We start from the raw sequence: 25,162 nt of genomic DNA, 5'->3' as shown, positions 1-25,162 counted from the left end.
TTGTGGTCCATTATAAGGTGAGGTGATCAATGTCTGCCAAGAATGAGTGAAACAGGTATTTCTGGCATAAACGGAGGGAAGGAGCAATACGAGAAAGAGAGGAGGGAGGGCGTAGACTTGAGAGGCGGTTCAGGTGGAGGGTCTATGTTACTCAGGGCTTTCCCCTCCTTTTGAAAGATGCCGCCTCCTCCTATTGGCCGAGCCTGGAGAATGAACAATGCACTGTGGCATGAAGCATTACTGAGGTGTTATAATATTGAGGGCTTATTTCTGCTAATTATTCAAACTGCATACTCATTTAACTCACTTTTATGTTGCGTGTGAAGAAATGTTTGTAAAGCCTCTTGCATTGGGCAAGAATAGCTTATATTGCAGAATATTAAACGATTATGGCTAAGCTTAATGGCTCAAAGTTGCTTTTACTTTGTAAACCAATTAACAGCCTGTATTCAATACGAGTTGTAACTACAACCACTTTAAATAGATGTTGTAAAAATATATTTTATAAAGATATATCTGTAAAAATACATCAAAACACACCAAACAAGACGTTCTTGAAAAGCTACAAAATCAAAGGCTGCCTCGTGTTTCATCTTGGTACATTAACTATTTAGGCATTTACAGCTTTGTGACTTTATTGGTGTTATTTTAGGCAAATTATAGCCATCAAACCATCAAATGTTCAAAGATGCAGAGCTGCAGGCCTGCTGCTGGGGAAGGAATTCCCTTTAAGTGGTGATTACTTGAAAGAGCGGAGGTTTCCCTCAAAGACGCTGGTCGCGCTCCGGCAACACTCTAGAGGAGGCTGGTTGAAATGAAAAGGGCGGTAAAAAAGGAAGAAGAGGAGTGACGGCTAAGGGAAATGGAAGATAAATAGGTGCTGAATCAAAAAAGACACCTGTTGATAAGATATTGGTGAATTAATTGGATGAGAGAAACAAAAGACAACGTACTGCTCATGAGAAAATTGCGGAGATATCTTTGAAAAGCAAAGCCACTGCTCACAGGATGTGGCAGCAGAGGTCCAGAGCGGGTGGCTTAAGGCGCTGCAATTACTTTCCCCACAGACCACACCTGGAGACCTTTGGCATTTGGATAAAGCAACCACTGGTTCTTAACCATATGTGATCAAAACTCTGCATTCACCTCATCAGACCTGAACTGTACCTCAATCTATGATAGCTGAATAAAACAGGTTGAGAGGTGAGGTGTTCAAATGTGAAATGAGACCTCAAACACAAAAAGGGAGCAACAAACTTGACCTGGACACACCACTACAGAATGGACATGTCAAAGAAAAGGCTAGGAGCAACCACTTCTGCAAAGATGCCAGTCCTCACTGCTAAGCCTTTCTGATTGGTGTCTAAAACAATGCATTCCTAAAATACATTGCATTTCTCTGCTTACAATACATTAGTCTTGCTGCTAGTCACATTTTGGATTAACTTACTTTCTTGCTAATCAGGCTGTGGGGCAGAGAAAGAGCACTGAGATATTTTGCTAACAAACATAAGTGATTTCATTTGAGTCAGAGTTGGATTACCTTTTGAAATTACTCAAGCTCTGCAATCATTCAAAAATGTTCAAGTGCAGCAGTAACTGCTGAGTGAAACCATCTAGGATTCAGTGCATGAATTTGAAAAAACATGCACCAGCTTGCCATTTTGGTTCAGAGCAAATATTTGATGGATTGTGGTGTGATCTAAATTTGTTTAGGATCTATCATTCTGTTTGCTCACAGAAAAAGCTACAGAAGCTTCTTACTACGTGATGGGGTCCGACATGAGCACACATCTTTCTGTGGGTATAGTTCTTGGTGCATTCTTTTCCGAATGTTGTCTATTTGTGTTTTCGGTTTGTTTCAGTTGGAAAAAAGGGATTTTAAATATCAGTAATATTTTAATGAATGCGCAATGGACAATGAGGTTGATGAGAGCAGTAAGACCACGCCTATGAGCTTAGAGAGACTATGTGGAGCTGATGGGAACTACACTGTATGGTGATACTTTTCTGCAGGATCTTCACTTTGAGTCATTGATCTTTAGTTAATATAAGTATTGATCTTTCAATTTTGAAGTCAGGGACTGCCAAAAACCTATGCAGTGTTAAAATAACAATTGGGGTCTGATGAGCAAAACTGTTCAAGATGCACCGAAAAGCAACATTTAAGCAAATTATTATGCGTAATTTTGTATTTTTAGTAGTTTTGTATTCAATAATAGCATGTTTATCTGTAGTTCAAGTGGAGAAGTGTGTGTGAGAAGTCCCGGCAGTGTGTATTGACAGCATTAATGGGTGGCACGTGATGGCTGTTCCACTGAGTGAGGTGCTGGATTCCTAGAATTCTTACTGAACATGTTAACATACACGCATTCACTGAGTGGGTAGGGGATGTCAGCTGAGGGGGCTTACTCACATGGTCCCCTGGATTTAACCCCCAGCAATGGTTTTGCTCTTTTACTTCACACTAAAGAGATAAAATGTTCAAAAAGAGATAACCACAAAGCGATATTTAACTGAAAATAATAGGGAAATGTTTACTCAGAATTTTTCTTCCACACTTGCCTCTGCTAACATCTCAGTAAATGAGCTAGTAGATCATTTTAATTCAAAAATTAAAAATGTTATAGATGCCATTGCTCCAATTAAGGTAAAGGAAGTGTCTGGCAAGAACATATCTCCATGGAGAAAGGCCATGACCGTGAAAACAGAAAAAAGAGAATGTCGAAAAAGCTGAACACAGGTGGCGAAAAACAAATCTCCAGGTTCACTTTGAAATCTATAAAGAGAGACTTGGCCTTTATAATTTGGATTTGAAAAACGCACGACAATCGTTCTTCTCTGACATCATTACCAAAAACAAAAACAACGCACGTGCCTTGTTTGCTACCGTCGACAGACTAACTAACCCCCCAGTGTCAGTAGCCTCTGAATTTCTATCCACCAGGGCGTGCAATGATTTTGCCTCCTTTTTCACTGACAAAATTCAGAAAATCAGACAAGCAGTCAGTGCCTCTGCATCAGGAACAGCAAATGTGTTGTCTTTGTGTCACTTAACATCACTTAACATCAATTCAGACATCATGACACAATTCCATCAGATTAATGATAAAAACCTATAGGACATTATACAACTTCTGAAGTCCTCCTCCTGCTGCCTTGATATTATTCCAACAGGATTTTTCAAAGATGTTTTGCCTTGCATGGCCTCAGATCTACTTCATATAGTAAACAAATCTCTTCACTCAGGTATTTTTCCAAAGGCCCTGAAAACTGCAGTCATTAAACCGCTCTTAAAAAAGAATAATCTAGATGCTTCAGTAATGAACAATTACAGGCCCATATCAAACCTCCCATTTCTAGGTAAAATCATTGAAAAAGTTGTTTTTCAACAGTTGAGTAATTTCTTGCATTTAAATAACTGTTTTGATGTGTTCCAGTCAGGCTTTCGTCCAAACCACAGCACTGAGACTGCTCTTGTAAAGGTCTTTAATGACATCCACTTAAACACAGACAGTGGCAGAACTTCAGTGTTAGTATTATTAGATCTCAGTGCTGCGTTTGACACTGTTGACCACAGCATATTACTAGACCGACTGGAAAACTGGGTGGGACTTTCGGAAACAGTTCTAAATTGGTTTGAATCCTACTTAAAGGACAGAAACAACTTTGTTTCTATAGGTAAATAAATACACGTCTGAGTTGACAAATATGACATGTGGGGTACCTCAAGGCTCCATCTTGGGGCCTCTTCTCTTTAACGTCTACATGCTACCACTGGCTCAGATAATGAAGAAAACTAAATAAGTTACCATAGCTATGCGGATGACACACAAATGTACGTAACAATTTCACCAGGAGACTATGCTCCAATTCAAACACTGAGTAAGTGCATTGAACAAATCAATGACTAGATGTGTCAGAACTTTCTTCAATTAAACAAGGTAATGGTTTTTGGAGCCAAGGCAGAACGTATAAAAGTTAGCGCTGAGCTTCAGTCTGCAATGTTCAAAAGAACAGATAAAGCCAGAAATCTAGGTGTAGTCATGGACTCTGACCTGAGTTTCAACAGTCACATTAAAACAGTTACTAAATCAGCCTACTATCACCTAAAGAATATATCTAGGATTAAAAGACTAATGTCACAGCAGGATTTGGAAAAACTTGTCCATGCTTTTATCTTCAGTAGACTCGACTACTGCAATGGTGTCTTCACAGGTCTCACTAAAAAATCTATTAGGAAGCTGCAGCTGATTCAGAACGCCGTTGCTCGAGTCCTCACTAACACTAAGAAAGTGGATCACATCACTCCTGTTCTGAAGTCTTTACACTGGCTTCCTGTGTGTCAAAGAATATATTTCAAAATACTGCTGCTGGTTTATAAAGCACTGAATGGTTTAGGCCCAAAATACATTTCTGACCTCCTGCTAAATTATGAACCATCCAGATCTCTCAGGTCTTCAGGGACTGGTCAGCTTTCTGTCCCCAGAGTCAGAACTAAACATGGTAAAGCAGCGTTCAGTTATTATGCTCCAAATATCTGGAACAAACTCCCAGAAACCTGCAGGTCTGCTGCAACTCTTACTACTTTTAAATCCAGGCTGAAGACTTTTCTTTTTGTCGCTGCTTTTAATTGAACTATTCACATCTTAAACTGCACTGTAACTTTTATCCATGTATTTTTTCTTTTAATGTTTATTTTATTAGCTTTTCTTTTTAATGACTGATTTTAAATGCCATTTTCTTAATGTCTTTCATTTTTTGTAAAGCACTTTGAATTGCCTTGTGTTGAAAAGTGCTATATAAATAAACTTGCCTTGCCTTGTCTTGCCTAAAGAGGGTCCTCCCCCTTTTCACCAGGACAGTAAACCCAGCATGCGTTTCAGACTTTACTTTCAAACGACAGCTAATGAAATCGGGACGAGGGTGATGGAGAAAGAAGGAAAACCGGACGAGGGAGAGTACATTGAGAATAGGAGAAAAGGCTTTGCAGATAGTTTTTACAAGATATTCTTCCTAAGACATTCCTGTAACACTGACAGGTGATGTAACAAGCTGTGCAGATGTAATCATGTGCATACACATTGTCCATCCAGGTGCATGCAGCATTAAAATTCCGCAATCATCCTCACCTTTTTCTGTTTGTCTTAAGCCATAAAAAACAAAACAAATGGTTAGTTTTGTTTAACTAAAATATTGTGTTAAGGAATCTAGATGGTGAAGATGCTTGGTGCTTGCTAACATCTTTCTCCCTTTTTTTTTTTTTTGAATCACCCCACAAACTTTCCTTAGGGTTTCTATCAATATCATCATCCTTAATTTGAATGGCAGAGTTGCGAACATATCCCCTTCCTCCCCTAACAGACAGAGACTGGAGCAGCTGAAGTCATTAAAACCACAGACACAAACACAAACTGCCCGGTCCTCTCCTCCTCCCTGAGATTGCTTATCTAACACCTACACACACAAACTCACACTCACATATGCATATACACATAAACCCATAGGCATACAAACTTCAACCTGCTGGACTTAATCAACAAACTCCCACAGCTGACCCCCCCCCCCCAGTGTCCCTAAACACTGCTTATTTATTTTTCTCTCACCATGACGTATGTATCCAACAGCAGCAGCAGTCTCCAATGCTTATAATGGACTGTGTGTGATACAGCCAATGGGTCTTTAAATGATAAAACTATAAAAATGTGTTTAAATATACCAACAGGAAAGAACATCACAAGACTGAAAAGAAGACCAGACAAGGGTTTCATTCTGGGAAATAGAGGTCATGGGAAATTCAATGGGAAAAGCAACATCAATTGTTTAAGTGCGCTTAATGGACAACCAGAACAGTTTCAGTCTTCCTGGGCAAAGTTTTACGGTCGGGATTAACACCATACTTCCGAATGATCTTCTCTCGTTTGGTTGTTTTGACGATGAACTTTGACTAAGGTAATTAAAACGTAAACATGTTGTAAGGGTCAGGGAAAGATAAGATAATTTAACGACAGGTGTAAAAACCATATTTTGTCTCCATTAAATGTTTGAGATGGCAGGTTCGCAGCATTGGCCTTAAATATAAATTGTATGTTGGAAAATATTCCAAACTAGCATTCATTTCAAAGGACACTGGGCTGCATCGTGTTAAAAGAGAAATGGCGTAAACATTTCAAAGATCACTGATGGATAACTCTACCGTTAAAGCAGAATTAGGATATGATTATTACACTTAGTTGATAAGATTTAAGCTAGCAAAATCGTATGTGCATGTCAAACAACAACTCTGTATTTGAAATGTATATTATACAAAATGATAGCTTTAGTTGCTGCATCAACAAGGTGGAGTATTATCTGAAAAACAGTAGAGATGGGGATTAAAAAGGGAGACCTGGAGGGATGTCACATGCTAAGTCAGACACATATCAGGTGGGACGAGGAATTCGTGCTCTGGAGCAGAACAGAAACACGATGTGCTCCTCATGCTTGTTCAAAACCGCACACAGCCGAGGGAACAGATCCACAATGAACAGCGTGTCTTAAAACAAACCACAAGAGAAGCTTAGGCTAATAAAGGCGTGTTAGCAACAAGGCTACGCTGGATGTGTGGGCATATCGACGTCAGCTAACTCCTACAGACAAAGGGAGGACTTCCACCTGGGGGTCTGTGGTCTAAGCTCATCCTGAGGGGCGGACTGGGTATGAAACATCTGCTGGGCTCAGGGCTAGCCTCACGGTTGGAATGTGGTCGCTAAATCTACCCCAGGGAGTCCCCAAAAACCAAACAGTGGTCCCCACCCAAGCCCTCCCATGACCTCTGTTAGCACGTGCCACTCCTAATGACCCCCGGGGGTCAAAAGGCACTAGGCTAGAGGACGCTTTTACTCTATGTGTCTGAGCATGTGTTTTTCTTATCATTAATAAGATGGGATGTGAGGGGTGGAAGAGAGAGGGGCTCAGAGGTTCTGAGAACACCCTCCCTGATGTTTGGATGCGTGTCCAGACGCCCACAGAGACACACAGAGAGAGCGTGTGACAGAAAGAGAGACACAGAGAGCCGGAGAGAAAGAGCCAGTGGAAGAGGAATCTATCATTTTAATGGTCACTTTTATGACCTGGGAGAGGTGGGTGGCAGCCCGAACGCCCCGTCGTTGACCGGGGTCCGTCAGACACCAGACAGATGCATCAGTGTGTGAGAGCGACAGATGTAGCTTTCTTCACTCGTCCTCTCCACAGTGGTTTGGATTTAAGTGATTGTTGGGTGGGGCAGTGGTGGCCTCAGGCCCTGGGTAGTGAGGTTGTGACAGGAAGGTCATAAAGGGAAGATCTCCTTTCACTCGTTCTCCCCGCTGTTGTGCAAAACACGATAAAGAGTTGACCAAATCTATGGAGAAGGAGGAAAAGACTCTTGGAAGGAGCTCATAAAGAATCTGAATCGGATTCTGCTTGAGAAATAATCCTTATCAAAAACCTAAATGAACAAATCTTTGTTGAATAATCAAATATCTGGTTTGATTATAATGAGGGTTAGATCCATATGCTATGGAAAAGAACTGGAATAAGGTGCAGATTTAAAAAGGGGCAAATTCAGGTTGTTGCAATTGGTAAGAAAACATTTTGATATAGTTTCAGAATTAATCTAAAATTAAGCCATAATAATAAAGTTAATCAATTACACGGCCAAATTATTTTGAGGATATTATATATTATAGAGCGTTATCATGAAATGAATTGTAACCTTCTGCTCACATGCTTCCTGGTAGTTGATGTTAACTCTCCTCTTGATTTCATTTGCATACGAATTTTAACTTTGACTGATTTTCCCAAAACTTTTTCTACTCTTTTCTTTTTAATCCTAACCTAAGTTCTCTACAAACTCAACTAATTGTATTTATGAATACACCTAGAGTAAGCTTTTGTTTCCACACCCCTGGACACACACAATTTGCAACTCCATTTCTTTCCTTACACCCTGGCTGTCTGGCATCATCCAGAATAGCCTCCCAAATACAAAAAATAAATCTGTAATGAGTTTTAATGCGATAACAGCAAGACAGCATACCTTCATCAAAGTTCAAGCATGCACTCTGAAGAAAAGAGAGGTATTTCCTTCAACACAAAAGGAAGGTGGAGGTGGGTGGGCACTGAGAGGCTGAGCTTTTTGGGGAATTAACAAGCTTATCGGGGGCTGTGCTGTGAAAACAAGCAATATAACAACTCTTGAGGAGCGCAGGGAGTGAAAAGCCGTCTGCAGCATGTCCAATGGAACTTAGCAGGAGATCCCTTTCCATTTACAACAAACCAGGACAGGTCTGCGGCAGTGACCAGACTAAATGGGAGAGCTTACCTTCATCCTGACTTTCACGGAGAGTTTGTTTTTGTAGCTACCAAGTAACTGGGGTCTGCTTGGGTAAAACTCTTTGCCTGTTGAATTTAAAGCCTCGATTTGTACAATAAGGATGAACCCTCTTCCGTTCTGTTATTAAATATTATATTCATTATGAATTAATCTGTTGATCATTTTGTTGATCTGAATTTTGAAAAACTAATGCAAGTTTAAATACTTTGAAAGGACTTGCCACGCTATTGGATGAATTGCTATTACATTTGTTACTATTAGATTGGTGATCTAAACTATCCAATATTTCGGTTTATAACAAAATACCTGTGGGAAATATCCCTTTCCCATCAGCTTCAGCTGTGCATTGTGTTTAGTGATAATAAACAAATGATAGCATTCTAGCATCGGCATGCTAATTTAAATCTGACCTTATAGCATTCCGTTTTTTGGTTTAAAGCACTGTTGTGAAGAAAAATGTATCTCTTTACAGACCAAATTAACTTTAAAATAAAGCAATTTTCAACAACCTATTCCATATTACCCAATATTTCACGAACTTACTGTATTAGCCAACAGCTCAGGGTCTTGAAAAATAATATTAATACACAGGACTGAGCTATCAGAAGTGAGTCAACATACCACAAGAGCCAAATACTTATTGTTATATTGAGCCTAAATTGAATGTCTTTTAATAATCTCTAACAAGAATGTTACTTCTATGCTGCCATTGGAACTGTGGTTCACTTTTGCCTGGTCGAAATGATTTTTGGATGAAACATGGGAGAAACAACTCTCTCCCCCTCTCATAGTTCCCTCCCCCATTACCTGAGCCCGCCAGAGGAGCCTGTAAGCAACAGATTAGCAGTGCTTTGGGGAGCGGGCTGCTGTAGCATGCTGTAATGCAGACTGTCAGTCCGACACAGTTGGGGGGCTACACAATGCCTCCTTGTTCAGACTGGCCCTTCTGTGCCCCACCTCTCTACCACTCCATCTCACTCTCTATCTCGCTCTCTCTTTCTTGGCCTCTCAGATTTAATCAAACCATAAACACTAATGGTGTTCAAAATATGTGTTCCTCTCCTATACTTAAGAAAGAATGAGATGAAGAGGGACTGAAGAACCGATGAAAAAAAGATTAAAAGAATGGCAGATCAAGGCGGACATGCTGACTCCTAAACCGAACATAAATCAGCCCCCAGGAAACAGAGAGAAAGACGGACGGGCGGGGGAGGCGGGGCATCAAAGCATGGTTGACATTCTCTGAGATGCGGTGGCAGAAAAGGTGTGTGCGCTGGTTTTCTGGGTGTGTGTGTCGATGGGCTTGTTGAGAGCATAATTCAACAGCCAGCACATAGGTGGGGTGGACATGAGGAGATAATTGCTATTGCAAACACCCACCAGTCTCTTTCTCAACACTTGTTTCTGTTTATCTACAGCTCAGCTTCATCCTTTAACTGGTTGCTGCAACACTTTGGAGCTGGCAGCAGCAGCAGCAGCTCTGACTGATTATCTGATTGCCCACAAGCTTTCTGCTCACAGAACTCTCTGTGGAAAAATATCGTTCTGTCGCCAAAATGTGACAAATTAGATTTGAATTAACTACACCAAATGTTGGCTAAACAGAGATGGCAAAGATGTGAGGATATCTCTCTGAACTGCAGCTGTGTGCAGGGGTGTCACTGAGGAATCTCTCTAACACGTTAACTGTGTTTTCTTTGGGGCTTCTTACACCTCCCCCACATAAGAGGGCAAGTGCAAACACACACCTGCGATGTCTACATATAGAACTTTACAGTTAAATGCACCAGACCCCCTCTTTTCTCCCCAATAACAGTTATTACTATACATCTGGGTGGTTTTAGGGATTGACAGAAATCTATTCTAAATAATGATTATCATATTATGGGCTGACGGTTTTCTGCTGATTATAAGTCTTGATGTAGTTAGAACTCCTCCACAGCCGACGCAGGTAGTTTTCTGTGCAATCTTAGTTTACTTTGGGAGTTTCGCCCCAAAAATCAGACACTGTTTAAAAAAGTGACACCTACTCTCACTCAAGATTATAGGGATTTTTTACAGTCAGTGTAAGCCCTCAGTCAACAAACTGATAACACCCAATTACAGTATATTGCTGAGACGCTACGGTTGCTTAACACCTGCAGTTTGGTTTATTGGTTTCAAGTCTCGAACCACATGTGCACAGGTATTTTTCAAACGTCTTTGCCTTTTGTCTATGCAAATGGCTAAAAACAGACCTTTTGCAAAAAACCTAACTTTGTTTTGAGATGTGTAAGCATGGAAAAGTGTCGCAAATAAGGGGACATTTTGTTAAGTGGCGAGCGTTGCCAATATTGTGTTGATGATAATAATAATAATAATTTTGATTTTTATAGCGCATTTCAAGAAACCCAAGGATGCTTTACAATGGGAGATAAAATAACAAAACTAAAAATAATAATCACACAGACACACAGGTTGAAAAACAGGTAGCTGGGTACTGCATTTTAGCTGAGTGAACAGATGGTGTTTTTGTTTCTAAAGTGGCTAAGCGGACTTCTTACATGCTTTTTGGAGTTTCCCTTTCCTGTAGTGTGTTATTTAGGTCTTTGTGCATGGAAAGGGTATGCATAGGTTATAATCCAAAGCCTGAAACACTTCAATTGGACTCATTTGTTTACATCTGTAACATAATGACATCACTATGTAACAATTGCGCTCAGAATGCGCTAAGGGTGCCATGACTACAATATCCAACACTCCTACCACATAGACCCACATGTAATACAAGCTTGGAGTGAGCCTGAGAGTATGGAAGACAAATGCTAAAATGTTGCCTTTTGGTTCTGGACCGTTTTCTTTTTTTACTTTTTAACAATTTAAACGGGAGCTATAAAGACAAAGTTACCGAATGTCATCCTGCTTCATCAGCACAAACTGATCACACATGGCGAAGATAAAACTGATAAGTAGCCATATTTGCATTAGACTGCATGAATAGTAGAATCAGGATTAAAAAAGAGTTCCAGTGTACCGACAACAGTTTCACTGAACAGTAGCCTGGCAAGTGTGTGTCTATTATTTTTGTGTAACAAAGACATAACTGACATACTGGGTTTAATTTAGTGTAATATTGCTCCAACAGCAGCCAAATCACTTATTGAGCATTACCTCAGTCAGGATGTGCACCCTTCCAGCACACATATCTTGGCCCACGAGACATAAACTTACTTTGATTGGTTAATATGGCTTATATGCCGGGACTTGACTCAGCGGAGACAAAGCTTGCCTTTAAGGCTATGTCTGATTCTAACACCTTCACATTCATCTTGTCAACACTTCTGTATCCAACGCTTGGTCCTTTTATTCGGGACTTTCCTTCAGCGTATTGTATAGTAAAAAAACAGATTGATTTATTTAAAATAAGGCTCAGGTTTTACAAAACACTTTTCATCAGTGAAGCTATGACTTTAAAGTGTCTGTGTTTGTTACCGTGGGAGGTGGGCTTGTTTAATTTCCGGCGCGCAGAAGGGAGGAGTTGTTTCCTGTTGTAAACACACATCTCTCATCACCAACATGACATTGTTGCTTTATGTGTGTGTTTGTTCATGCGCTTATTGTATCCAGGGGGGAAGAACTTACATAGTAGGTCATGTCTTTCATCGCTATCATGTTGTGCCAGACTTCCGCTTTAAATTACACAAACACACACACACACACACACACACACACACACACACACACACACACACACACACACACACACACACACACACACACACACACACACACACACACACACACACACACACACACACACACACACACACACACACACACACACACACACACACACACACAGGATGGCTATAAACAGATATCCACATTACATCTCCAAGCTGTCTACACCTAAAAGCTCAAATGTCCCTAAACGTATTAGACTGTCGATTTGAGGGAGAAGCTGTGTTGGTACCAAACTCTTAAGATGGGATTTACACTGTTATATTTAACCGCATCGCTCAGCTATTAATGATACATGGGCCACAACACGCACGGATAGATGGCTGGATATGATGTTTCAAATCTCAGCGATAAATTCTTAGCATTCAGGAAGAACCGCTTTCTGTAATGTGAAGCTTGAAAACCTCTATATCAATGACCTCTGGTATTAAATAACCTTTTGTAGGTTGTTCTCTTTTAGACCCAGCTCTCCAGTTAAAACATATCTGATCAGTTTATCTCACACTAAAGCATTTCTTATTGAATCGTATCTTCTCTTTTTAAAGTTTAAAGTTGTAGATCTGAACTGTCTATAACTGTTGTCACTTCAATATTATGTAAGCAACACCTTAATGAATGTAATATGGGATTTGAAAGGATTTCATTTTTGATAAGCGGATTCGAAACACAATTTGGTGAAACGTTTTTAAACCCCAACCAAATCCTTTTTCAACATGTCTATAAAGAATTTCGATGGATTAAGGAAATATAAACAATAAAGGTTTGTATTACAAACATCGCAAGTTTCCTTCAAACACTTTATATATTCAATATGAAGCAGAAAAATACATTAAATAAATCCCATCCTAGTTGACACCCAAAAACTCTGTGTGTTTTGATACTATCACGCAAATGAATCGAAATGTCTTGACACTTCCCTCCTTTGGGAGCGTTGTTCACAGAGACGGCTCTTTGAATAGCAGCACCCCCTCTCCATTCAGCAGCAGAGAAAAGCAGCCTTATGCCAGGCAGTCGCAGTCCGCCTCGCCGCCTGCCTCCACCGCAGTAGACAAAACAAGTGGGAGGCAGGATTTGTTTAGACAGAGCTCACCTGGCGCACACAGACACAGAAACAGTGATCAGGCAAGCCCTAGGGAGGAGTAGAGGCAGCTCGGAGGAGGAGGAGGAGGAGGAGGAGGAGGAGGAGGAGGAGGAGGAGGAGGAGGAGGAGGTGGAGGAGGTGGAGGTAGTGGAGGAAAAAGAAGGCAGGAGAGCTGATGAGGAGGGGGAAGGGTCTGAGAGAGGAGAGCATGGGGTTCAGTGTGCTACCCTTATCCAACACTCACAAATCAGAGCGGATTAAGATTGAGGGGCCTGGAGTAGCGATCAGTAGATGGAGGGGTGTGTTTGTGTGTGTGTAGGCAGTTAGGGGTATAGTTAAAGGGTAATAGCATAGGTGGATTTGTGTTTGTTAGCTTAGACAGCTTGCCCATAGTGAAGCTATCAGCTGATCTGTCACCTAGGAAGGATCAAGCTCCCCACACACACACACACACACACACACACACACACACACACACACACACACACACACACACACACACACACACACACACACACACACACACACACACACACACACACACACACACACACACACACACACACACACACACACACACACACACACACACACACACACACACACACACGCACAGTATGGCTATAAAGATCAAGTACCACTTATTTTATTAAAGTAACACAATGTTAGTAGGGCTTTAACAAATGACTTTTGTATTCATTGATTAGTTGTTCAGTCTACCAAGTCAAGAATTTTAAAAAGATACCCATCACAAATGTCCTGACCAAAAGGGAGATATTCCAGGCCAGCCATGTATTGCTAAATAAAGTATGAAAAACCTGCATATTGCTAAAGTGTATTCATGTGTTCTTACTACAAATAGCTTTTGTCATGTCATTTTATGCTGCAGCAATATAAGACACTCAGAGCAAGTACTTTGAAAGTTAAGTCAAGTTGTATAAAGCCTGAGATGTCCTCATAGGGAGGATGATGGGTTGGAAAGATGGGTCAAAGAAACTCAGGACTTTCACCCAGGAAACCGCTGAGTGTCACCTGTCAAACCAAAAGTCAACCACTGACTTATTTACCTTCAGTACCGGACTTACGTAGCCTATGCAACCACATTTACATACCTGTTTAAACCCTAAACCGTAATCCTTTCTTATACATAACCAATTTGTTTTGTTTGAGTTCTCAACGTTTGTATGTTTAAAAATGAAGCCAGTAGGGAATGAGAACATGGTGCAAAAAGCTTAAAATGCATATACATGACGCTTGAAATTACCCTAAAAGAAGCGTGCTATTCATATATTGATCCAACACAACTTGAGAGCCTTACTTTGAAGTTAACCAAACATCTTTATCCTCTTCTGAACTGAATTTAAATTCATGAGCTGAGAGAACAGCGTTGTGTTGACTTTCTCTCTACCTTTCCCGATGGTGGTCAACATGTGTGATGAGGTTTGACAGGGGGGAACAAAGAGCAAGATGGATGATAACTCCCCCTAACCACACACTCACAGTTACTATGGGTTGACCTCAGTTGACCCTTTGGCCCTTCAACAGCCTCACATCCCATTCACTGAGGTTAAATAGCTTTTTGCCTATGGGGTTTTATGACAGCGAAAGAGAAGAGAAGTTGCTTCACTGTAACCTTTTAGCAGCGCCATATAGGTTGTCCAGAAACAACTGATTCTGAAATGTTCTACAGATAAAAGAAACACACAATACATCTGTGTTTTGTAAGTAACTCTGAGTCAAAAGGCCCAGTTGTAGCAAATGCTGGAATCCTGTTGTGTAACGGCTTTTATTTCCAAACAATTCCCTATTCATTGCTCTGCCCTACCTTTACAACCATGTGTTGACGAAAATGATAAACTGCTTTGTGTTAACATTACAAAACTGTCCAGGAGACCAGAGATAAGAGCCAGTGAAGTGCTAGAAGTACAATTCCTCAAATACACACCTGCCTAAAAGTCCGGAGAACACATGTTCTAAGTGAAGGCTGCAACTACCGTTTAAAAAAAAAAAAGATTAATATTCTGATTATTTTCTATCAGTAAAATGATTTATTGGCCATCAAGAAGATTACAGATTTGTTTTCTGCCAATCCAATTTTAAATGCATCACTTTATTGTATTTTCTGGTGGTAAAATATGTGAGATACATTCCATATACCTGGGGTGCAGTGAGGTCTGTATTTACAACAAAGGCAAGGATGCGTGATGTTCAATTCTGGTAATGGATGGTTTGCTGCTAGCTGTCTGATGAAGAACAGTTACAGAACAAGCTGGTCACATGAGTAACACTGAGAAAGTACCTACAGGAGAGAATAAGGTGTCGAGCTTCTATACTTTTACGGTTTATAAAATCAACATAATGCAACTTTTGGTAACTTTCAAAACATCATTAAGCTAGCTTCCTACTACAGAAGTTAGCCTGGGGGCTTTTAAGTGTCGCCCGGCTCACTCCACACCTCTCATTAGCCGTCAGGCGGCTGTACAACAGAAGATGATAACAAGCGGGGAGAGACTCAATCTAATCATGCAGTACGTTGTTTCCATGATGAAATATGAAACTGCCATGACTCCGTCTATCAGCACACAATGCAAACACAAGACGCATAGAAGCATGAACTATAAATAGCATGTGATAAAAAGTTGCTAAAAAAGCCTTTGGAAAAGCAACAGTTGGCTATGCACCTTGCTCATGTGACCAGATTGTCCACCATCACAGACCAACCATATGACTTGAGTGACAGATGTTCGATGTAGCACTCCTGCCACCCCACACCCTGGCAGCAAATGTCAATCAGAGACCTCCTCTTGGTCTCCAGGGAGACTCCAGCTGGTCAAGAATGTGAGAACTGAGGGATTTCTTTGTCCCTGAGGTATTCTGAGTCCCCTTTCTCATTCCTGTTCATTCAATTCTTGTCAGCATTTCTGTAAAAGCATGTTGCAAAGAGTCCCTCATGGGTTACCTAAGGTACATCTTGGGAGTCAACACGAGCATCGCTTGAAACCTAACCTCAAGTGTATGTAAAGAAAAGGAAGATCCCTTCGTGACAGCAGGTCCTCTCCATCCCCCTACAGAGCAACATTATCAATGAGCCACTGAAACGTCCAGAGGTTAACTTGCAGAGCATAAAAATGCTGCACCAAAGCTTTCAACAAATTAACTCCTTCCTAGATTTGCATCATCATGTCTTTGTGTTGGTAAACCCGCTCCAAGCAGCAGAAACCTGGATTCACCCGGGCTAATAGTGTACGCTTCTTGCTTAATCAACCGTTGTTTAATGTACTCAGAGTATTTATGACAAAACCAACAACTACTGACACATTCATGGTAATTAGAGAATCACAACCTTGTTAACAGCCTTCACTACACAGTGATCTTTAGCAGCTCATTAGGCTGCAACATGGACACATGCACACACATTCGTACACACAGGGCATGGTACATACATCTGCGCTTTAGCACCTTTTCCCCACAGTGTTAGCCTGCTCGTTTCCAACCAATAGACCCATTAGAGGCCAATTAACACCGACACAAAGCTGCCTTCCTGTTTTATGGCACTGTAAACAAAACCTGCAGGCCTGCCTTGGGTTCAGCACAGCTCAATGGCCTTTAATGCAACGCAGAATAACTCATTACTTTAGTCAAATAAAAGCCTTCAGATTCCGTCACACTGGATTGCACATAAACCTGAGGTAATGGGCAGTTTCCAGGCACTAATATGACTTGCATTGCATACCTTTAATACTATGTGTATAAACAACTTCTCTATAGTGACACATTAACCACATCCCATGTATCTCAATTGTATAAATGGGATATATGCTGTACTGATAAAGCAACCCTTAATCCCTACACAGGTGGCCGTAGTAAAGGAGAACCTGTTGTTTGAAGTGTGACTCAGATGTGCCCAAAAGATAAGAAACATGGGTCTTTTCCGCATGTTTAAGTTGTGTTTCCAGGTTACACGTTGTTGAAACAAACATTAGTGTGCATGCTGCAGCACGCCAGAGGCACGGGTCTTCCTGAGAGAAGTGCGCGCGACAACACTCTGAAATCACTGCTCACAGACAGTTGTTTTGAAAGTCGTTTTAAAGCATACATCTGGACTTATCCTAGTTATTTTTTCAATATCCTATAGCGTGAAATCAGTGCACTTCTCTATCGGAAAGTGTGATGAGGCTTGAGCGCAGACACAAACAAGTGGGGCATCTGGACATGCTGCTGTATCGTTACTTTTCAAGGCTACAAACAGAGGTGTTACACTTCTTTTTGACCAAGAACAACATATTTATTCCCAACCTGAAAAGTCTGAAGAGCCCTTGGTGAGATCGCAGAGGACGCTCACACACGTTATTCCCAACAGGAGAGCATAAGTGACTGCTGAGAGAGTCCCATCTGAGAAGAACATCCTTGAAGCCTCGAAGTTTGTGAGTTTATCCAAAGCATTAGAAAGTCCAGAAGCTGCATTGGGGTTCAGGATCCGCGTCTCTTGCGGGAGGTGCGCAGTGCCATGCCTCTAGTCCTCCCTCATCCTCCTCCACCACTCTTCTGACAGACTGCGGGTCGGGGCTCCTCTGGGCTGCAGCACTGCTTTCTACTCTAACTGCGTGTTGTGGTGTGGAGGCAGCCCACCTGGAGCACCGCCGCTCCCCTGCAGGGTCCCAAAGACCCAGAGTTCCCTAGCCATAAATATGGAAGTGCCCATGTGTCACCCAATGAGGACTTCACATTTGAATAATGTATGCAAATGTGAAATACTGGAGTGTACACTACGGAAAGGATGACATACAACATTAGAAATAAAAAAACACATAGCTGATAATAGATGGAGAAAATGATTAAAATAAACTAAAATAAACATTTGTATTATTATTAGTATTATTATTGGGGCTAAAGCACCGAGTAGGTTTTTTTTATAACAAGAAAGCATATGTACAGATGTATTTACTTATTTATTTTTGTTTCATTTTTTCATTCAGCTCAATTCCTGTAATTATTTTCATGTTTTTTTGTAGTTATTATTAGCTTATAGGCCTACTGTATGTACAAATGAGTTTATTTTCTAAGAAAAGTGCATTTGTTTAATTAAATAGGCCCATAAATAAAAAGTATAAAAATACAAATACTGGTGTACTTCTAAGTGTGGATAATATTACTTGTAATAAAGTATCCATTAGGCTATTTATTGTTGTGTTTTACTAAAGTTAAGCCTCTTAACATCCGTTTTTTTTTGTCCAATACATGTATTTTTTTAATCATAAAACACTACTTTAAAAGCCTGTCTGAAATAATTCATAAATAAATCTATAACCAAAAACATGTAATTGACTCTCCGGATGTTGTTGATGTAGCCAACAATATAAACACATACTATCTGTAAAAGAAAAAAAATGCTGCCATCTCAATTCAATTCAATTCAATTCAAAACCTTTATTTATCCAGGTAAAATCCCATTGAGATCAATGATCTCTTTTTCAAGGGAGACCTGCACTGTCAATAAATCAACATTTGTATTAATCTGTTATCACGGTAGGATAATTGTTAGGGTTCTCTTGCTTTCTTTCTTATATTGATATAACAGTTGCACCATCTTGTGGACAATGTACTTTACTGCAGATTCGAATAAATCGCGTTTCAACAACATTTGCCCTACACGGCTTCCGTACGCGTTTCCATGTGACAACAGAAGGTCAGACATGGCTGTCTGTGGGAAAGGGCTCAACAAAATGATGTTTTCACTAAGCTTACTACGAAACCTCCGGCTCCGAAATGAACGTAAGTAAACACAACAAGCGCACAATTATCCGTTCTACTTTGAATTTGCTGTCAGGCTTTGAAAAACATGCAGTATTTATAATGTTCATCCTGACGTATGAGCTAATGTTGCTAACGGTACATTGTTAACTTGCGACTATTTAACCTAATGACCATTATTCGACTCTACTGTTATCTTATGTTCTTGTTTTTATTTCCAGGGTTCATATCCACGTGTCTGTGTCGTCTTTCTCCCCACGAGGAGCCCCCGAAGTTCACCCCTCCATCTAAACCTGTCATTGTTGATAAAACACAGACTGTGGCATCGCTGAGAAAGTAGGATGTATTTCCATTCTTTCTCCAAATACTGCATTCTGCGTAAAGTATGTTTTTCTGTAAGTGTTTTGTCTTCCTTCCTAGGTTCCTGAGCCCAGAGTTCATCCCACCCAGACAGAGAACAGATCCTATAAAGTTTTCCATGGAGAGGAAAGACATGATCCGCAGGAGGCAAGTGCTCAACATCCCTGAATTCTACCCAGGTAAGACATTGGTTAACCCCACAACATTCATACACTGAGTCACCCAAACACCTTTCTCTTCTGTAATCTGGGGAATATCATTGACACTTTTCCATTGATACAAGTGAAATCAAAGCTACAAGGCCATATATTTCTCATGTCCTAGCAGTCAGTCTACTGCCAGATTATCCTTATGCTTTAATTTAAATACAAATAAAATGGGCAACATATGATATTGTCTCAAATCTATTGCAGACCTCTGAATCGGATATAACTTGCACCGTTAACTTTTAGACTTATATATTCTTTCCATATAATAATAATATTATAATATTCTACGGTAATGAGACATTTATTTAAATAATCAACATTATTAATCATTCCATAGTTTTTTCCCCTTTTTGTTTTACTTTATATAGCAAACCTTTTCGAATAAAAATTGTGTTTTAAGAATTACTGTGTATTAAACAGTTGTTTGTATACTAATTTTAAATGTCAATTATTGTTTCAAGGGAGCATCCTGGCAGTGACCATGGCCGACACAAATGCAGCTGGGAAAGTGAGCCGCTTTGTTGGCATCTGTATCCAGAGGGGGGGGACGGGGCTCGGAGCCACATTCATCCTGAGGAACATCATTGATAACCAAGGTGAGGTTTATTTATGTTCTGTGTAAGCTTTCAGGAACAAAGGTCTCCTGAAAAACAGGACATTTCGCCAATTTGATTAGTTGATCGTCAGACATTTTTTTTCTCTTTTGATAATGACCAATTGTCATCATCATTTGTTCTGTAAAAATGATGGCATAACTTGCTATTTTTGGGTAGTTGCACCTAGGGCTGCAACAAACGACTAATTTGATAATCGAATAATAATTCGGACTATTATGCCTTACACAATTTCTCGACGCTCTTATTTAGCCATCAACTTTTCATTTATGTTGTTTTAGGCATGTGGAAACTAACAATGAAAACAATAAAGATGAATACTTGATTCAAAAATACATATATTATTAAATTAACTAAACCCATTTTGAACAAATGTAACATTGCTTTTTATTTAAAGTAAATAAATAATATTTCACATCAAAAGAAACAACAGTGTTTTAACAAATCTTATTAAATAATGTGATGACAGAACTGTAAACAGAATAGCTGAAACTTTAACAAACTAAATAACTCCGTTACCTCTAATCATTAACCCATGTTTGTATCCTTGAGTTAACTCTGTGTGTTGCTGCCATAGACTGTATATATAAAGGTTGCTGCTAGCATACATAACACCTGACGTGGAAACGTTACTCGTGGATGGGGCTACAGAGCTGCTAGAAAGACAGTCGAACCCGGTGCATTTCTCCGTCTGAATGTGGAGCACTTTTGCTAAATGTTTCGACAAATTGCTCGTGTTACCGCCCTTACATGCTAAACTCTTATTGCACTTTTGGCAAAGAGCATTGTCCACATCGAGACGGGTAAAGTTTAACCACACCTTGGAGCGAGTTCTCTCCGCCATCTCCGCAGTGTGTTGCTGCATGTAGCAGCTGCGTGTGTGTAAACTGCCCCGCCCCCTCGCACACAGACGGGGAGAGAAAGATCGAAAATACATCAGACGCATTTGTATATTAGAAACGAGTTGGCGACACTAAGACTGCGATATAATGCTTATGTAGCAATAATCGTGACCTATATTTTTTTTAATGTCTCCAGTACCGATAAAGTTGGAGTTTAACGGCGCGTAAAACACACGTGATGACGTCACCAACGAATCGACGACTGAATTAGTTGGCAACTAATTTGGTAATCGATTAAGTCGATTAGTTGTTGCACCCCTTCTGACATATTTTTAACACACAATTTGACATCATTGTTACCTGGCATGAAAGTATATTTAGTCTTATGTCAACCAAATAGTTTTGTCATTGGTTTGTAAATGAAGTAACTCACTATGACCGTCCATTTCCTACACTATTTCTGAATGATATACAATGTTTCTATGATATTAAGGTTTTCTTGTGTATTCACAAAGTATGCTGCTTCTCAACCTGAGACCCTCCCTCTATTCATGTGTGTTCTCTCTTTAATAGGGCAACACAGGCTTATTGTTTAAAATAAGTGCTGTCATTTAATTGCAAAAGAATCATGCTTAATAACTTTCCCCATACTGAGGTTCATCCAATTATACAAAAAGTGAACCAGTTTGCCTTTAAGTTAAACTATGATTTCAATCATGTGTTTCTTCAGGTGTGGAGATTTGCTTCGACCTGTACAGCCCTCGCATCCAGAAGGTAGAAGTGCTGAAGTTGGAGAAGAGGCTGGACGACAGCCTGTTGTACCTGAGAGACGCTATGCCTGATTACAGCACCGTGAACCCGGACATGAAGCCCGTGCCCATCTCCCCCACTGGAGAGGTGCCTTTCAACGACGTAAGAGCCCCTACAGGGTCTGCATATGTCAAAAAGAGCTGGATGAAATGGTTCCTCTTTAAACTCATGCATACTTATTATTGGTTTGTCTCTATGAAACCTGATGTACTTATATGACTCTGTTTTCTTCAAGTTTGTATCTTCTTGGTCGAAGGCACTTTGGATAAAAGCGTCAGCTAAATGCAATGTAATATTGTTAAAGCTATTGTTAGAAACCTATACTATTATGATTCTTATTAACGCAGGTATTTTTTCTGGTAATGTTGATCAATATTTTCCAATGATTGGGATTTTCTCTCAATTCACCAGATCAAAGTAAGGATGCGGCCAAAGCCATGGTCCAAACGCTGGGAACGACCAAAATTCTACATCAAGGGCATCCGCTTTGACCTGTCCCTGACGATGGAGCAGATGGAGCATGCGCAGAAGTGGGCGCAGCCATGGAGAGAGTACGACATGCTGAAGGAGTACGACACCTCCGAACTGGAGGAGAAGATCTTCAGTGAGGTCCAGCAGAACACGAGCAAGTGAGGGATATCCTAAACTGCAAACGTTGTCCCATCTTACCATCAGCAGACTTTGACAGGAATGGGAAAAGCCTGGAATGTGAGGTTTTCATGGATGAAGAACACTCTGCTGGATTAAGTCAATCACCACAGTGTAAAAATGTGCAGGAGCAAATATGAAAGCTGGAGTTGTAGTCTGAGGAGAGATGTCTTCTGTGTGTGTGGCAAGTCTACTGTACTGGCCTTAATAATCACATGAAATATGTGTTTTCTATAATAAAAATACATTAAATATTCTTTCTTTTGGATTACATTTTGTTCTCTCAAGAAACAGTGTGAGTTTTATTTTTAGTTATTTCTCTTTGCTTTAAGGTTAGTTACATGTTGGTATTTGCCATGGAGTTATGAAGAGCTGACACTAGGTGGTGCTACTCCTCTTTAAATGTCACATCCACCAGCAGTTGCATAACCAAGCCTTTGTTGTGTCCTACAGTGTTTAGATGGAAACGCTGCCATGCTAAATAAACAGACCGTGTATTTGTTTTAGTTGAAGAAATAATGAAGAGCCTGTTTGCAAAAAGCAGCTTTACCGAGTTATCTGATGTAACATCTGAAAAGGGGGGTTTTATAATGACATGTTCCAGCTTTGAGGGGCTTCTGGGTATAAATTACCAAAGATTTCCAGATAAATCAGTAAACCTGCTTCTTGGATCAGGCCCCAGTACCTTGCACTTTCAACAAAAAAAGCAACCCTGGTAGTCAAGGCCCATACACCAAGGACACCCAGTAGTGTTTTACTGTTGTGGATGGAAAATTGTGGTGTTGAGCTGGTATGTTAGCGCGTCAGTAGGGTAGTATAAAAACACTTGGACTCCTTATGTTATGTCTGCTCACTGAATGTGTGTGTATAAACACCCCGAATGAGTCCCTGCACTCTAATTTCTCCATATTACAGGATGAGACGCGTAGAAAATGGTCTTTAATACAGGAGCAGCAGATGTTTACTGAGCTCATTACGGACCACACAGATTTCCTGTGTGGAGATATGGAGGAATAAAGAGAGTGCTTACTCCCGCTGCTTTTGAGGTGCTGGAATGGAAGAAATGCAGTTAAGAGCTTTTAACGACATTTTTGGGGTAGAATTAATGGTTTGCCAATGATTTGATCCAAACCTTCACCTGTTAATAACTTTATATCAACTTCACTTCAGAGTCACATGCCGTGTTTAGTCCCAGTGTTGACTCTCATTTACTGTGTTCAATCAGAGCTGACCTGCAGCAATGAAAAACAACTCTATCTGCTGGTGTATACAGTAGACTGAGAGCTGGTCCTGCACATTGTCATTATGTTGCCCACTGAACCAGCTGGCCCTTTCACCTTTTCATTTTTGAACTCTCAGTATTTCTGTTAGCGACTGATTGATGTTTTCATGTGGAGGCGGTAACAGTAATGTTTATCCTGCTGATGCTCTAGAAGCATTCCACGGCGACACCACTGGACTGGTAAACCAGTTTAAACCACAAAGTTACTCAGTCTGAGTAACTGCATCAAGGAAACTTCCTCTGTGTGTGTGTGTGTGTGTGTGTGTGTGTGTGTGTGTGTGTGTGTGTGTGTGTGTGTGTGTGTGTGTGTGTGTGTGTGTGTGTGTGTGTGTGTGTGTGTGTGTGTGTGTGTGTGTGTGTGTGTGTGTGTGTGTGTGTGTGTGTGTGTGTGTGTGTGTGTGTGTGTGTGTGTGTGTGTAGTACATCAGGGTTGTGATCTCAACTGTATGTGCCTCCCATGCCCCCAGGTTGACTTCTCTGCACCTGGAGTGAAGTTAAAGCCCCTTGGCTGGGAAAGGAGATCAAACACCAGCTCTTTCACACACACACACACACACACACACACACACACACACCGACATGCAAACACAGCGACTTGTAGACAGACTATCATATCAGCCTTCACAGACAGACACCTCAAACAGTGCCAACCGTAAACGTCTGGGACCGCCTGTCTGTCAATCGTCACGCGGAATAAGATATGCTCCATTTACGCTTGCCGTGGAATTGGGGTGGGGCATGCAGGTTGGAGGAGCCCATAATCCCAGCCCTCAATAACAAACCACTGTAAAGCATGGTGGGCCGATGATAGCTACAGTGCCACACTACTATGAAGGTCAGTGCAGGAATGTAGGGAGGGACACACTCTTCTAATCTGTCTTCCTCCCCTTCACTGGTGCTCCCATGACCTTCATCTCTTTGAAGGAGGATCGCGCCCGCTTTGAAAAGGAGCCAGGTTGATGAATAGGAGCGGATGTGATACAGGGTGTGCAGTACTCCCACAGGTTGAGCTTTTGGGGTAATGTCTTCCCCACAATACACTAAATACACCCTCTCTAACATCTCTGTCACCGTGTGATTTCTTGCTCTTTTGTCTGCAGGCCTGGGGAAATTAGTTTCACTCTCTCCGTCTCTACAAGAAAGTGAACTGGGTATGAGCCGTCTGAGTGTGTGACAAGTGCAACGGGACACTGGGCCACCCATAGGCCTCAGGTAAATTACACCCTGTCAGTGTGTTTGTGTACATGTGTGCATGCGCATGTGTGTACGTGCTACTCAGGGCCACCCGTAGTCCTAGGTAAATTACACACTTGAGTTTCACCATATGTTTCCAGTGAAACGACACGACCGTCTGCTCCTCTCCCGACCGTCCCATGGGTCTGACGGGGGCTCCTGCTGCCATCACTCTCTCTTTGTTACACACTCACACACCAGCCGAACAGTGCGACAGCTGTTGGGAAACATTACATTGCAAGCAGCTGATGCCTGA

At 40.9% G+C, this 25,162-nt stretch overlaps 2 protein-coding genes across 2 annotated transcripts in view; one reads left to right on the top strand and one right to left on the bottom strand.

Annotated features, from left to right (window-relative positions):
* Positions 1-17,688, bottom strand: part of LOC117439537 (protein eva-1 homolog A) — a 79,984-nt gene extending 62,296 nt beyond the window's left edge. The window contains exon 1 of the mRNA XM_034075465.1: positions 17,454-17,688. Within this exon, the coding sequence (XP_033931356.1) occupies positions 17,454-17,562 (109 nt within the window). The 5' untranslated portion in view covers positions 17,563-17,688. The remainder of the gene's footprint in view (positions 1-17,453) is intronic.
* Positions 17,689-18,820: 1,132 nt separating this feature from the next.
* mrpl19 (mitochondrial ribosomal protein L19) lies at positions 18,821-22,647 on the top strand. Its single transcript, XM_034076106.2, has 6 exons — positions 18,821-18,929; positions 19,130-19,244; positions 19,329-19,447; positions 19,939-20,073; positions 21,664-21,845; positions 22,155-22,647. The coding sequence occupies exons 1-6, from the start codon at positions 18,851-18,853 to the stop codon at positions 22,374-22,376; spliced, it is 852 nt and encodes a 283-aa protein (XP_033931997.1). The 5' UTR covers positions 18,821-18,850; the 3' UTR covers positions 22,377-22,647.
* Positions 22,648-25,162: the final 2,515 nt, after the last annotated feature.

This window comes from Pseudochaenichthys georgianus, chromosome 24 (genome assembly GCF_902827115.2).
Source record: "Pseudochaenichthys georgianus chromosome 24, fPseGeo1.2, whole genome shotgun sequence".
NCBI classification, from domain to species: Eukaryota; Metazoa; Chordata; class Actinopteri; order Perciformes; family Channichthyidae; genus Pseudochaenichthys; species Pseudochaenichthys georgianus.
This window is presented reverse-complemented; position numbering and strand designations above follow the sequence as displayed.

Excerpts from the sequence above, each read along its gene's own strand:
- mrpl19 (XM_034076106.2), top strand. The coding sequence starts at position 18,851 with ATGGCTGTCTGTGGGAAAGGGCTCAACAAAATGATGTTTTCACTAAGC. Across the intron at positions 19,448-19,938 it reads CATCCCTGAATTCTACCCAG|GGAGCATCCTGGCAGTGACC; the intron begins GTAAGACATTGG and ends TATTGTTTCAAG. Across the intron at positions 21,846-22,154 it reads GAGAGGTGCCTTTCAACGAC|ATCAAAGTAAGGATGCGGCC; the intron begins GTAAGAGCCCCT and ends TCAATTCACCAG.